This window comes from Seriola aureovittata, chromosome 18 (assembly GCF_021018895.1).
Source record: "Seriola aureovittata isolate HTS-2021-v1 ecotype China chromosome 18, ASM2101889v1, whole genome shotgun sequence".
NCBI lineage: Eukaryota > Metazoa > Chordata > Actinopteri > Carangiformes > Carangidae > Seriola > Seriola aureovittata.
The window spans coordinates 23367629-23384126 of record NC_079381.1 but is presented as its reverse complement, the minus strand read 5'-3'; the positions used below and the strand labels follow the sequence as shown (position 1 = coordinate 23384126).

Sequence of the window (16498 nt, the reverse complement as noted above, 5' to 3'; positions counted from 1 at the left end):
GGTGAGTACAATGTTATCATGAAAACCGAGTAGATGTCTGTCTATAATCCCTCTGGTCAAGTTCTGAATTTATAACATCGACGTCGTCTGATGAAATAACCAAACACGTAAATGAAAGTGAAAAGTCTGAGCTGTGATTTCAGCTGTATTTACTTATAAAATGATCACCCAGAGAGAAAGTTAGAAGAGACAGACTGTCTTTATTTTTCTTTTAAGTTATTTTTCAGGCTCTTGCCTTTATCACAGTCATAGTGAGAGAGAGAGGGAGAGAGGGAGGATGACACACAGCAAAGGACTTGAACTTGAGCCGCTGGGGCAAGAACTAAGGCTACTCAGAGCACAGCCTCCGTCTGGGATCCACAATACTTCACATGACGTAAGAGACTTTGATAAGAGGCGGGTCTTTATGTCTAACTGTCTGTTTGATGTGTAGAGTTGGTTAGTCGTTAGTACGAAGCCTCGTTACCAGTGACTTCTCCCTCTCCTCCCTCTCTCTGCTCGCTGTGTCTTAGGTTCAGTTATTCCTCCGCCTCCTTTAGTAATAATGACACATGTAATGAAAGCAGTTTATTTCCTGTAATGGAGGCGAGGCTCAGGGTATTGGAAGCTATTCTCCTCTTCCCTGCACTTCCTGAGCAGCCCAGGAAACCAGAAGCTTGGTCGACTGCGGCTCGTCAGTCAGTCAGTCAGTCAGTCAGTCAGTCAGTCAGTCAGTCAGTCAGTCAGTCAGTCAAGTTGTACTAAACTAGAATTATTCTTAAATTTGAACATTTCAACTACTACTGTTCTTAACAGAGAGGAAACACATGGAGGAAAACCTGTTATTCCTGCAGCTGAAATAAAAACCTGACTTGGGCTTTTTAGAGCAGCCAAAAACTGTCTATGATTGCCTGTGCACTATTCAGACAGCTGAGTCGTGCTGTGTGTGTGTGTGTGTGTGTGTGTGTGTGTGTGTGTGTGTGTGTGGTTATCACAGTGAGTCTCCATGGAGAACGGACATGGCAGACAGGGAATGTATCCCAGATACAGTTGCTGCCAGTCTTGGGTCTGATAAAGGACTTTAAACAGCCACCAGCTCCTAGAATACAAATTAAACGGAGTAACAAAGAAAACAAAAAGATGAGCTTTCTCTCTGTATTTCGGCGCCGTGGCTCAGTCTCACAAATATACACAGACAAAACCACAAAGGAGCACATTTTCCTTTGTTGTCGGGCTCCCCCCTTTCAGCGCCGTTGAAACCTTTTTTTTTTGACATTGCTTTACACCCTCAGACTTGATTGTGTTGGAGTGGCAATGAAAGTCTGCAGCCACTGAGGACTATTTAATTCTGCCTCCATCTCACTCGTTCTGTCTTTTCACAACACTCATTCTGCTGCGAGCTCAACCACTCCTCCGTCAAATAAACACACACACACACTCACACACACACACACACACACACCAGACATTAAATGTTGCTAATAGCTGGATGTTTGTGTGCACGGAGAACGAGAACCGGCGCCGCACCTACAAATGGAGACAAAGACCGGGACGTGCTGCAAACGTAATGAACGGTTTAATGAAATTCCTGGCATCTAATATTCATGGCTTCAATCATCCATCTGATAACAAACCACCATCAGCGCTGATGAAACGGAGCACATCTCCCATTCACTTCCCTGCCACAGTTCATTTCCTGCATAGTCAGGGAATTCAAACCAGCAACATAATGGTCCCAAACTCCCAGACCGACACGTCACGCCACAAGTGGACAGTTCTGTTTGTAAGATAAATGAAAGAGGCCTGATTATGATTAGGGACACTTAAAACGACATAAAGACGGACACACACTTAATGGATTAGGTCCAGCTTTTAACCCCAAGTGGTTGCACCCAATTAATTTTAGAACCAGGCTCAGTTTCTGCTGGATTGGCTGTTGTTGTGTCGATCATCAATTAATGATTAACAGTCTGGCTGATCGACAAATGAATAGATTCTGGATTGATGCTGCATCCTGAGCAGTTCCCCCCGTCAAAGACGAAACAAGCTTGTGTCTGTATCATTGGAGTTTACGCTGTGGCTCGGGCTGTAACTAATGATTATTCTCAGGATCGATTACTTTAACGCTTGCTAACGCGATGGTGGAGCAGCTCACTCTGAGCCGCTCTTCAGAAACCTGCAGGTGTCGTCACAGAGGCTCAGCCATCTTTATTTACAGTCTGTTTAAGACAGGGGAAATCATCCAGCTGGAAACATCAAACATTTTAGATTTAGCCTTTTGGTTTCTCAGCTCATTAAACATCAACAGTCTGCTGTACATTTTGGCCATAAAGAAAAATGGTGATTAACTAATATAAGAAGATTAATACAGTTGTACAGTGTTAAATAAGTGCTTTTATAGAAGCTGCATAAGAACATTGAAGGATGTGTAGGAGTATGTGTACAGTACAAACCTCCTGATATCTATTACTCAGGCAGAGAGTCCACAGACTCCTCTAACTGCACGACTGAGTGCAGATATGTATTTTTCCTGTCCATCAGTTTTTCACAGATAAAAATCAGCTATGAATAGAAAACCAAAAATCCAATTGCAACTGGCCTCACAGGATGAATTCGAGTTGGTCTGCACCCTGATGCAAGAAGTTCTAAATAAGCCAAAAATATTTCTCTGCAGAACTTAAACCTGCACTAATAGATTTTGTTTTGGAAACTTGGTGCAATGCAACAAACTATAAACTAAAAAACAGACTGGACTGACTCACTCTTGAGTTATAGAATTGATATAGTGAAATTGTTATTAGCATATCAAGGAGACGCAGAGCAACAGAAACATTCATTTGAAGTTGTGTTTGTGTGCGTCTGATGAATTCCGTCTCAGCAGTAGAGTCGGTTGATAATATTATAACGACTCCGCTTCCGGTGCACATAGTCATTAGATCCATCGTTAATATTGAAAATATTGGTTATTGCCACTGAGTTATGTGTCCTTTTGTTCAGAATCTGTTCCATCACCGTACCACGGCGCATTAATCTGAGCTGAACACCTGTACGCTCAGTGATGGCAGTCTCGACAGGAAAGCAGTAAATCTTGTTTTTGTTGTGGCTGCCACCACAGATTGGACTGTTTGGGGACTCTCAGAATCAATAAACCCGTCTTACCCATGTCCTGAAATAGGCACAGTTATAGTGAGCTACAGTATATGGTCTGTTTTCTACAAAAACCCTTGTCAAGGACCAGCAAGTGTTCTCTTTCATCCCTACTTTGTGATCGAGAGGTCATCCAGGTAGCGCCGCACCCCGGGGGGAGTCTCCACACAACTTATACCGAGGGCCTTTGAAACGGCGCACATCAAACCGAAAGGCAGATCTTCAGAGCGGCTGCGGCCTTGTGATGGTACACTGACCTTTCTCATGAGCGCTTTCAGATAGTCTGAGGCCGCGTGTACAAACAAGCCCGACCGACAAACGCTCAAACACTCAGTGGCAACAAATAGACGCTGATTTATAACGGACAGATACCTGCTGTAACACACTCATTCACTGACAGTGGTGGAGGAGTTATTCATTGTCATATTATTATATTATTGGATTATTGGATTTGACATATCAATATGTAAACAGTGCTTTGATGCCTTTTCCTTTGCTGCTCCCAGACTAAAGACTCACCTTCACACAGCTGCACAAGTTCCATCATAATTAACTTAGTAATTATACATTTCATAAAATAAATTAATAACAATAATAATTATTAATGTGACTTGTATTTTTATTTTTATTTAAGTGTGCTCTGTAAATACTCACGTAAAGGAGCGCTTGTGCGTAGGAATACAGTAATCCATCGGTTGAGAAAATGTAGTTCCAAAGGAAACGGCAAGATGAAGTGGTGAAAACGTTCACACTTAAACTGATGTTAGCTTTTTTTGGTGGAGATTTTTTTTTTTTTTTAAAGTGGTTAAAACACTTTTTTTCCACAGCAGCTCATACCTGAGTGTGCTGATCTGAATCTGCTGCAGGCGATACACCGACTATAGATAAGTACCTAACACAACCCCGTGTCAAATAACTTGAACTATCACTTTAAAGTCAGAACCTGAGTTACTTTCTGTCTCTCATCCCTGATGAACTTTAAAACGTTCAGTTCCCTGCAGAGGACAGATGCACAGTTACACACATTCACACCTGGAAGCTGCCCAGTACAACCACAGTCTGACCTGCTACTGCCACTGAGCAGCTCCACTGGGGCAGTTGGGGGGTTAAGGGTCTTGCTCAAGGGCACCACAGTGGTGTTTATTCAATTTTCCCACCCAGATTTAATCCTGCAGCATGGGAATCGAACTGGCAACCTTCCAGTCCGAAGTCTAACCTTTAGGCCAGCACTGCCTGAATTTTTGATATGAATAAGATAAAGTACATTTCGACTTTCCTGCCCTTAAAAAACTTCCTAAAATGACTGATTAATTACTTGTTTTATTTAAGTATTTCATTGTACATATTATATTATTACATTATTTATTATTATTTTTCTTTATTTGATCCTATCTTATCTCATCTCATCTTATCTTATCACAGCTGGATAATGTTGTTTTGAGCAAATGTAACAGGATTAAATCTTGCATTTGAGGACTAATTTTAATTTCTTCAACAATAGCAATCTTTTTTTTTAATTATTATTAAAATGAGGAACAAAGGGTCTCATCAGCTTGTGTGTGTGTGTGTGTGTGTTTGATTGACAGCAGCTGACAGGCTGAGCCCCAGCAGGGAACTACAGACAAAGTAAACAAACTTGCGCTGAGGTGCAGGACAAGACGTGTGTTCATGTTTGTCAGATGAGGAGACTTGAACAGCAAAGCTGACGTGGGTTTTTGTTCGGAGTCTGTGGCTGTTGTGTTGTGCAGCAGCTGCTGTCTGGCTCAGCGTGACCGTCTGCTCCGCCTGTGATACAACGCTGACGTTACTGTTTCATGCAACGTTTGATTGGCTGCATCCAAATAAGGTCTCAGAGAGCTGATGCTGTTTCATCCAAATAATGCAAAACTAGTGGGAAACTATCACAAATCCAAAAAGTATAAAATATAAAAGTCTGTATTTACAGAGCACATATGCACCTATGCTAACAAAAGACATTCAATTTCAGTTGGACTTTAACTGGTGATACTGAGATGAAAACAGACAGCACCAGTTTTGATTGTGATTTCTGCAAACAAAGGCATCTGACACCAGGTTGACTTGAAAGATTAAACACAAAATCTACACATAGTGGCTTTAAAGCGACTATAATTAGTGTTTTTATAATAACAATGTAGGAAATGACAAACAGTGTGACTGTGAAAGGGGTCACTGCAGCTCTGCTTGTCTTTACAGAGCTTTACGGTGAGTTTCAGCTCATTGTTTATCCGTCTAGAAACAACTCTATTGTTCCGGTTCACTCTCATGACTCTTTTAGCGTCGTTTTTGGCAGCAGCAGGCAGATGTTATTGACAATTTGAGGTAAATTGTGTTTTGTGAGGTCACAGTTTGACAGAAGTGATGAAATTCCCTCTGGATGTTCTTAATATATTGCATTCACAAGAATGTGAGATCCCTGTGACCTTGAACTTTGACCGTGACCACCAAAATTGGTTTAGTTTGCAGAAAAACCTTCAAGGTGTTACTGAGATATCACACTCACAAGGCGAAAACCACATTTTGTGATGTCACAGTAACCATGACCTTTGACCTTTGACCACTAGAATCTAATCAGTTCATCGTTGAGTCTAAGTGGAAGTTTGTGCCAAATTTGAAGAAGTCCCGTCAAGGCGCTGCTGATATATCGAGCATTGAGGAGGTGGTGGAGACCAAACACAGAGCTAAAAGAGAGGGAACACTGCACTCATGTTGCTCTGTAACTGCTGATGTGTAAACAAAAACAACTTGTTCCTGTTGCCCCCTTGTTTCCAGAAACAGTCATTGCAGGTTGAAGCACAGAGGAGGACAGTTGGTGCTTTCTTCAGAACGAAAACAAGTAGTGACTTGGCATTTTCAGATATAATATACTCCCTGTGATTTATTTTGGACGGCCAGGACAGATGATCTCCGACTGTGATCTGGCGTGCAGTGAAGGGTAGTTTATCTTTGACCACACAGGCAGTGTGGAGTTTAGATTTCTGCCAGTGCTCAGGATCTGCCACTCCAACCGTGGCGACAATCCCACTTTATTAGATTTAAAGTGTTTAATCTGCTCGGTGGCTCTTTTCTCATCCCAGTTGTGTCATTTGACCTTTTCTGCCCAACATTCAGCTTGGTGGCGCTCTATTATTCTGCCGCATTATCATTCCTTGTAACTCCTTGCCTGTGGTGTTTTTTCTGCAAGATATATTAAAGCGTCAGTTTGTTGGAAAAACAAGCAGAGCCTGATTTCAATACAGTATTATTTTTATAGCTCTCAAGGCACTTCACAGAATAAGGTCAAGACCTTACAATATTACAGAGAGAAACCCAACAGTTTCCACGGTGAGCAAGAACTTGGTGATAGTGTTAACAGGAAGTAACGTCCGACAGAGCTGGACTCTGGGGGGGGAGGCAGCTGTCTGGTTGTGTGGTAGTCATAAATCTGGATCATAATGATATTAAAGCTCCATACTTTCCTCTTCTTCTGTGTTTTATTTGAAGTGTTGATCCATTAGAAGATATATTTGTGGTTTAAAGAACCAAAAACCATTTGAATGTAGTTTTACATCTCCTCTCTCAGGCTTCTCTCTGCAGCTCTAGTAACAACAGGTCGGTGAGCCAATCAGAAGAAAGGAGGCTCTGAGCCTCTCTTCTGATTGGCTGACTGTTTTCTGAGTGATCCAATAAAAATAAAGCAGATTTCAGGTAAAAACACTCAGAGAAACCAAATCCTGCAAGGTTTGGATGGTGGGTCCAGGTGGGCGGGGCTTGGTGACTGCTTTGTTGTGACATCACAAAGTTCCAGAAGTCCTGACGGCTGGTTTTAAGGCTCAGTTTCTGAATACAGGCTGTGTGCATTTCTCTGTGGACTGAGGCTTTGATACTTTCACAGTATTAATATAGAAGCTAGAGCTGATCTATAATCACACTACACATGGACACAGACCTTTACACTGGAGGAGCTTTTACAATAATAAGAGAAAGAGAGAGAGAGAAAGCGAGAGAGAGAGGAAGTGCTCAATGCATCATGGGAGTTCCCCCAGCAGCAGAACTATAGCATGGTTCAGGGATCACCTGATCCAGCTTTAACTGTAAGCTTTAGAAAGGTTTAAGCCTAATCTTAAATGTAAAGAGGGTGTCTGCTTCCTGAACCCAAACTGACACTGTCACTGAGGGACTTTCACTGATTATTTTATTATTATATAAGGAGCTGATCACTGAAAATCAGCTTCTCTGGATTCTTGGAGAGGAGTAAAATCTGCAAACTCATTCCTCTTGGTAGTAGTTAAATGATCTAAATGTTTAAAGTAAGATTTCATATGCCAAACCGCACAGCATCTGATGGCTGAGGGTGTCCACTGTGATACATGGTTTTTCAATGGTTGTTTATTTCCTCATTGTTTCAGCCTCTTCTTTAGTTTTTGATTAAATCAGGATTTTTTTTACTCTGATCCGTGCTCTGTGTGACAAGTCTCTCAGCTGACAATCTTATCAAAAAGCTGAATGCCCCACCAAACCATAGCTGTGACAGCAATGACTGTCACAGCTAATTTCCATCAAACAGACCTCAAAAAATGCCACAAGTCTGTCAGCTCACATCAACATGTCTATTGTCGTCTCACCAGAACCAAACGGTGCACATTCATCTTAAAGGCTGTGATGGGCTTTAATGGACTTCACAACATCTGGGCTTTAATTATTCATCTGATGACTGAACCAAATTATTCAGGTAGCAGCACAGCCATGGAAGCTGTCAGCACATTTTTCTGATACATGACAGGAAAATAATTATACAATATGTAAATCAGGTTCTGATTTTTAAACGCAGTAAAGCAGAAACATTGCAGACCTGCCAACATGTACGCATTTTACGTAGCAGGTGTTGACATCAAAGTACGCCGGTACGATTTGTCGCTGCACGTGCAGTACTCAAGTGTAACAGCAGGGCGCGGCAGCAGCGCCCAGTCTGCTGAGTAAGAGAAGAAGAAGAGTTCGACCAATCACAGCGCTAGGTTCAGTCCTTCAAATGTCGAGCGGGAACAACTGACAAATGTCAATCATCTCAACAGAAACAAGAGCTACAGCTCCGTAATTCGTTGGTTCCTCAGGTGAGGGCGGTGCTGTAACGTCTCTGCACAGGTAAACGGGCTGTTGTGGGTGTGGATAGTTGACATTGTGAACAAAATGAACGCAGAGCTGCCAAACCTGTCAAAATATGTAACGTCGGTGACGTTAGCCTAACGTTACGTAGTTAATTGACAAGCTAGCTAGCTAGCTACTGGGTATTTGAATTAGCAGAGTAACGTTTAGTTAAATTGTGACGTTCTATTACCGGAAATGTGGGTGCGCGCGCACTCTTGGCAGTTAAACTGTTACCATATAGACAATAAATGGTCAATTTCTATTTAATAATTGAATGAAATTCATGTATGTTTCTCGTTTTGTATAAGTATACCTATCATACAAGGAAATATTAATCATGAAAACAATGATTTTAAGCACTTTTAACTTTCACATTATATTATAATATAGCCCAGTGAGTAAGTGATACTACAGAAAAACATGGTCAAAGTTTCAAAACTTGAGGTGAATTTATGTAAATATGCTCCATGAAAATAACAAAAACCAGTGTTCATGGTTCATGACCAGGTGACATCATATTGTTCACACATGCCCACAGCTGACTGTTCCTCATTAGAGTTCGTCTTGCAAATAGATGATTGTATTGTTTTCTTCATAGTCAAATCATATGTTAAATAACTTGTGAACTAAGCATTACACTATTATGGTACTCAAAATATTTTCACAAGTTTGGCAGGTCTGACATTGTCTATACCCAAGCCAATTAACGTCTCCTTTAAAATATCTTGGTGTGGTCGTGTGGAGACCACACTTAAACCAGAGCTCATCATGAATCTGCTTATCAACAGTTCTGCCCTGATCTATCTGTATTCATGCGTCGCTCTCATTACACATCATTGTTTCAATGGTTCAAAGTCAGATGATGACCCTCTTGCTATAAATAAGGTAATTGGGATGAGTGCACCAACAAAACAAAGGCGCAGCAAATGCAAATTTCGCACACACTGGAGACCAATTAAGGACAAAGGATTGTCAGCCACCAATGGCTCAAACACTTTATAGAAAATTTTGTCAACACTATAAAGCCAACAAAACCACGGACGTCTGAAGAGGTTTGTTTCACTTAAAGTGGTACAAAGACGTCAATTAGGAAAAGCTGCTGACTCTGGGTTTGCCCCAGTCTGCGTTCCCATGTGAAAATTATAATTCGGATGATCTTGTCAAGGTAACTTAACCTAGAAACACTGGACTCTCCCAGATCAGGAAACAGTCATTTCAAATTTTGGATTTCTGTTATGACCATCAGTTTTAATAAACTTTATTTCTACTGAAATTTAAGGCAATAAGAAGGAGTTGACACTGGCATATGTAATGGGTTATATCTCACAGGCACATACAGTATATGTCCAGGCAGACTTTACTTCCTTACCCCTGAGCCTCAGCCACTGTTGCCATGGAGAACAGGCCAGTCAGAGCTTTAGCAAATTCAAAACAATTAGCTGTTGCTATGTTTTGTGAACAGAACATGGTACTGTTGATTGATTTAAACTGCAGGTTGTAAAATTGGTGTCGTCAGCACTAGCTGTAGTTACATGCACTCTATTTTTATCAACCATTACAGCATTTAAACCCCCTACAGCTAGAGGGATAATATATAGAACATGAGGCTTATTAACCCACAGTCAAAGCTATAGATGTGTGTTTTCTCTCTTGTTTGAGAGCAGATGAACCATTTTTAAGAGCTGACTTTCTCATCAGTCACAGTGACAGGTGAATAATAATAATAATTATAATAAACTTTTTGTATAGAAGCTGCAGAAATGCAGCAAAAAGTGCTTTACAATAAAGAAATGAATAGGTAAGAAATTGAAAGAATGTAAATGTTTATGTACATAAACAGGGGTAAATGCCATAATTAATGCAACATAAGATTGAAAGTAAAACCCACTTCATAATCATGATCATGATAAAAATAAGATAAAAACAAAGTAAAACAATAGAAGACATAAATTGCACAAAGTCAAAAGAAAAAGGACGGCAGCAGTGCAAAAAGAAAGAACTTCAGGACTGTATTGGGATAGACTGTCCATTTTTCATTCCTAATAGTAGGAAGTGAAGTTTTAACATCGGTGCGTTTCTGTCAGAACATCATTTACTGCAGAACCACTTGGCCGTGACAAAGTTGGCAGTGACGATAAAAACATGAGGTGGGTCCTGCTGCTGTGATGCTGTCTCCAGTAATAATCAAAATGGCACAGAAGGATGACGAGGCCCCGTTATACCTGTGAGTAATGTGCTCTGATTAATCCTTCAAGCTTGTCATTTTACTCATAACAAGCATCGTTTCCCGATCAAATGAATTACAGCTCAAAACTGATTTATTGATCACAAACAGGGAGCCAAAGTCCTGCCCTCTTTTAAAGCTGCAGTCATCAGTATATCTTTATTAACGATGGATCAAATTTGATCGATCCTTACAGTCACTGAGAAACACTCTGGTCACAAAATGTGGTTTGGAGATGTGCCTAAAGTAAAACCGCTATTAGCTTCACCACAAATTATCTCGCGGTGGAAAGCTGGAAGTTTCTGGAACAGCTCAACACTGATAGAAAAGTAGAGAAGATCAAGTCCTATTTGTCATGTCATGTACAATATGTTTAAAAAAAAAGTTAAGATTGTATTTGTTAACACAAAGATGGATGAGTACAGAACACTATGACTTTCTGGTTTATAAGAATTTCATGTTTGTTTATGGTAAGTTTTCTGAAATGGAAATGGATACAGGAGCTAGTTCCTCCCACTTATTTGTTTTTATTTGTTTTTTCTTTGTGACTTATTGGATTGAATTGTGGAAGGTGTTCTTTTTCTCATTTATTAAGAAATTAAATTACTGAGTGCAGCTATTGTATTAGATTTTAGATTAGATTATGTTTTGTGTTGGTTGTTCTGCGTCGTAGGGGACGTGTTGTGTATTGTGAGTCTCGTTGTGAGTACTGATGTATCTGTCGTTATTGAAGTATTGTTTATAAATTTAAGGGGATGAGTAGCCATATTTATAACACGGTGGCTAATGGGGATCTAACTAAAAACTGAATGTCAGACGAGTCAGATAACTAATAAAGGTAACAGGAGAGGTCTCAGTATTTGCCTCTGCCAACAGGTTGTTGTGAGAGTGACATTACATATAATCCATGAGTCATGCTTTTATCTCTAACTATACTAATGATCCAATGCAGCATGACGTAGCTGATTTTGGTGATTGTATGATATATTACAGTGATCTTGAGGGTTTTTTCAGTATCAATTAATATGATGATGTTAAAGGAATAGTTTTACTCCCCCCTCTAGCGTCCTGGCATCCCAGGCTCTAGCCTCCACGGCCTACACCAGCAGCCAGTGGTGTGGGTTAAGTCACAGGTCTCTTCCATAACAATGACCTGTATTAGATTTATCAAAGGTACTGCAGGAGCCCAGGTGGTACAGCAGGTCGGCTGCTGATCCCTGGGGCTGGCGGTTTGATATCCTTGAACCCAGGGTTGCGTCAGGAAGGGCATCTGGTGTAAAAACATCTGTGGTGACCCCTATTGGGAGCCGCTGAAGGACAACAACAACAGATTATCAAATATGGGACCACACTGATTTCAAGATGACCCTCCTTTTCCAACATCTGTATTTGAGAAAGTGACTTTTACTCTCGACTTGTTCTGAAAGTTTCCCTGAGACCGAGTCCTCATCACTGAAGCCTTTTCTCCTGTATAAGTGGAACATGAAATACAGCCATAACTAAAACCCACATTAGTGAATCTCTCTCGCTCTGTCCTGTCAGACTGCTGAAGTGGTCAGAATCATTTTCTCTGACAGCTTTTCAGACTTCAGTCTTTCTGAGCTCATCGCCTGTGACAGCTGTGATTCTTGGCAGTTTGACAGATTTTTCTCACTGGTTTCATTTCTGCCGTAAAGACGTCGGGAGACGATGTGAACTCGTTTTCACTCATGAATTTATTTCCTCTGTGACAAAAAGAAAAACATGTTACAACAGCCTTCAGAAACTGCTGCAGGTTAAACTGGATGAACCGACCGACTCTGAAAGAGTCAATATAAACGGACTGAAAAGACTCACTAACCTCGCATGAATGCAACAAACATCCCATAATATAAAACTGTCTGTAAGGTTCTGTATTACACTAGTTCTTGCTCCTTTCAAAAAGAACGTCTCATCTTGTGGACACGTAAATAAGACCACTCCCTCTCTGTCAAACCGATTTTACAGGACAAAATATCGTCTTATATTTGTGTCAGTGCCGTTTATCATATAACTTGAACAATTAGTAACAAGAAATGTCAGCACATTACATACTTTGTCTGCCTGAGAGCTCTAGCAAGTTTATTTTAATTCCTCCACGCCGGCGACAGTCGGAGCCGGAGGCATGTTGTTTTCGGATTGTCTGTCCGTCTGTCCCATTCTCATGATCCTGATACCTCAGAAACCCCTCGCTGGAACTTCTTCAAATTTGGCACAAACATTCACTAGGACGTTAGGATGAGCTGGTTTTGATTTTGGTGGCTAAAGGTCAAAGGTCAAGGTCGTGGTGACCTCACAACATACACACATGGTTTTGGCCTTGTGTGAATGGCTTGAGGAAATTCCTTCAAATTAAAAAACAACGTTCACTTGGACTCAAGGACGAACTGATTAGATTTTGGTGGCTCTTTTTAGCCGTTAATCAACGGTTCATATTTTATATGATTCTCGGAAAAACAGGGATGTAACCTGGAACTAGTCTGAGTGGCGGAGGGATACGACCATGAGGCAGCAATTCTGGTTCAGTTGTACCGTCTTCTATTCAGGCAGTTTCTCCCTCACGATATTTAATAACTAAATAGAAGGGACCTTCATCAAAAAAAGGTTGTTTATATTGAGCATTTACATCCAAACAATTAACGTCATTTTCAGTCTAATGAAGGATAATCAACTTCAAATAACAAAACATCTAAGAAGAAACATTTGCCAGTGCCTTTAGAAGTGTGTGTGTGTGTTTGTGTTTGTGTGTGTGTGTGTGTTTGACCGATTAGGCGTAATGCAGGTACAGTATATCCATAAATAAAAAAAAAAAGGCTATTTATTTTCTGTCTGAAGATGAAAAACCGCGAAACAAGAACAAAGTGCTGGTGTTGTTGACAACACAGAGCGGATATTTTCTCCTGACTTATTCCCCCTCTTGATGGAAATGACAGCGGCGCTGCTGCACTGGCCTGCGCGGTTTTGCTCGAGTGTGTAAATGACACTTAAATGTAGATTAATGTGAGACTGCACCATGAGCACTTTTTCAGCCGGAGAGTATGTGCTATACGGCTGCTCGCTGTTGTGAGGGTGAACTGTAAAGTATGTGAGGAAGAGGACAGGAGGTGTATGTGAATGTGAGTGTGTGTGTTGTTTTTGTGTGTGTAAATGCTGGTCTGTGCTGTTCTGGAGCTAAGCTGCTGGAGATGGCGTTTTAGCATGCACGGCAGAGCGGTTTGCCTGTCTCTGCATTTCTTTTCTCTTTTCCTTTTTTTAGTTTCTCCCCCCTCCTCTGTGCACAGCTCCTGTCATGCTGAACTGCCCTGTCTCTCCACTACATCGTCTTACTGTGTGTACGTGTGCATGCTCGGTATGTTGTGTGTGTGTGTGTGTGTGTGTGTGTGTGTGTGTGAAAAGTGGAGGGAAGCTTGACTGGGCTTTGGCTGTGCAGGCTAGATAACCCCTCTGCTGATAAGACCAGTAAGGACAGTGACAGAACCACCCAGAGCCGCACTCCCAGGCCATTTTCAAAGATTTTTTTTCTCTCGCCTGTCTTGCCAGTTGAAGTGATTCATCCCTTGTTTTCCACTCTTTTCAGATAAAGAAGTCCCCACAGCCGCCCCCTTTACCCCGTCTCCTGTGGCGACGCCAGGGAGCACAAAGGGAAACAGCCCCAAAGGCAAAAGCTCAAGCGTCGTGGCCGGAGGTTTGCTACAGTCAGTGCTGGCTCAAAAGGAACGACTTGTCTCCCAGAGAGGGGAGATCCTCCCCTCTGCTCTGCCCCAGAACCTGCTCCCTCTTCTGGGCAGAGGACTCAGCATCGGCTCCCTCCCCGGAAGTCACTCCCTGGAGCATCAGAGTGGGGGATTACTGAGGAGGGTAAAACCCCCGGCATCAGCTGCAGTGTCAGGCCGGGGCAGCGATCCAACCGAACCTCCTCCTACAGACACACACTCCCAGCTGCCTCACACACAGACACACACTCCTGAGCAGGAGGCTGAGGTCACCACTGTGATGCTGGACGGGGACACTGACACGGGGACACCCTCCTCAGGTATGAGTGTGTAGTTATAGGGAGAAATTAACCACGTTAGCAGCCGATCTCTGTGATGTCAGTGTCGGCCTGTCTGGGAAATCTCAGCAGGTATTTGACAGATAAACATGAAAATGTATTTTATTAACATTCACATTCCCCAGAGGATGAATCATTCTGACGGTTAATCTAGCGCCACCACGAGGCTGAAAGCTGTGTTTTCTAGTGAAATGTTTCCACAACCATTGGATGAACTGTAATGATGTTCATGCTCTCCTCAGGATGAACTTTAATAACTCTGATGATCCTCTGACTTTTTCATATAGCGCCACCATCAGGTCAAAATGTTAATTTGTTCAACACTTTAGTTTCTTGAACAAATACCAGCAAAAAGTTAGCATGCTAACACGCTAAAATAAACTCACTTAACATCAGCTTGTTAGCATAATCAGTGTGAGCATGTTAGCATGTTTATATTAGCATTTAGTACCATTGGATTAGTTTAGAGATGAAACATGTTAAATTGTTAAACTTAGATGAACATTAAAATGCTGTTTATATGTTAAAGCTTCAGTGTGAATAATCCAGTATCATCACACGTATACAAGCATGAAGTCACAGGCTAATTTTACTTTGGGATCTGGATTTTTCCACTTCTAATTTTGCAAAAACAGAAAATAGAGAATGTGTTTTTTTTTTATATTTGATGTCAGTTTTAACAGCCAGGAGCTCTGGATGTGCCTTGTGTCTGCTGTGTCGTGGTTCTCAGCCCAGTAATTTCCATCATTAATTACACACAGCAGGGATTTCCAGTGAGTTTCCAGTCAGGCTCACATTAAAGAGATTACAAGGCAGCGTACAGAAAATATAAAATGAGGCCAGTGCAAAATAAACTGCTCTGATTTCTCCTCAGCTGTGCAGAGCTGCATGGTGAATTTCTCCGACGCAGAGGGATACATAGACTCTTCTGATGACCCCCCTCTGCCCGACGGCACCTTCCTTCACTGCACCTACACGGTGACCGTGTACACCGGCTACGGGGTGGAGCTGCAGGTACGCATCAGCAGCATGACAATAAAACACACACACACACACACACACACACACACACACACACAACTAGGCTGCAGTTAAACCATCACATCATCTGTGTTAGCAGAGTCTCTGCTTATCATGCTGGACATCGTTTTACTGGGAGATGCTGCCGTGTTCAGTCTGTTGTGACCATGAGAATCACTCTGATCTGATCCCAGGTTCAGCTCTGCCTCCTAGTGACAGCTTCTGGTACTGCTCTCTCTCTCTCTCCCTCTCTCTCTCTCTCTCTCTCTCTCTCTCTCTCACTGTTAAGACCCCTCATTATGCCGGCTTTGCTTGTTCACACTGAACAAAACAAAACCAGCATATTGCCGCTTCCCTGTGTGTGATTTTTAGATCGCATGCTGGCGTCCTGGCGTCCCGTCCCATGATGCCAGCTCTTCCTTTTTTCCACAGACGTCGATCCGATGGTACCTTCTTAAACGGAGCAGCGAGGTGAAATAAAGCTGCAACATTCCCACCTTGACCACGCCGTGTAAAAGAGGCAACTGTCTCTCTTTCCCTCTCTCTTTATTTTCATTTGCGTGGCCATAAACAGACACAGCAGGGCTCAGCAATTAGGTTCATACATTCTCTCTTACACACACATACACACGTTTATCTGTCTTTATTTATCAGGACTCTCACCGACATAATGCATTCTCCAGCCCCTAGCCTGGTGCATACAGAAGTTAAGTACAAATTAGATATTTTGTTGATGTTTTTTATTAAGTAAATACAACCACTGCAGCAAACAGACATTCAGCTGTTATTTCATGGAAACTGGAAAAATTTAATTGGAATTGTGACATGTGCAAAAGTTTGGGCACCTTACCAAGTCAGTAGATAGTCACCTCCCTTATTGATCAGTCAGTGCTTTACATTACAAGTCACATTCACAT

General features: G+C 41.7%; 1 protein-coding gene across 4 annotated transcripts in view; it reads left to right on the top strand.

Moving 5' to 3' along the window:
* The window catches only part of LOC130186796 (seizure 6-like protein), a 56649-nt gene that overhangs the window by 18929 nt on the left and 21222 nt on the right, over positions 1–16498 (top strand). For all 4 annotated transcript variants that reach the window (XM_056404087.1, XM_056404086.1, XM_056404085.1 and 1 more), the window contains exons 2-3: positions 14088–14543; positions 15436–15575. In XM_056404087.1, coding sequence (XP_056260062.1) covers positions 14088–14543; positions 15436–15575 — 596 coding nt within the window. The remainder of the gene's footprint in view (positions 1–14087; positions 14544–15435; positions 15576–16498) is intronic.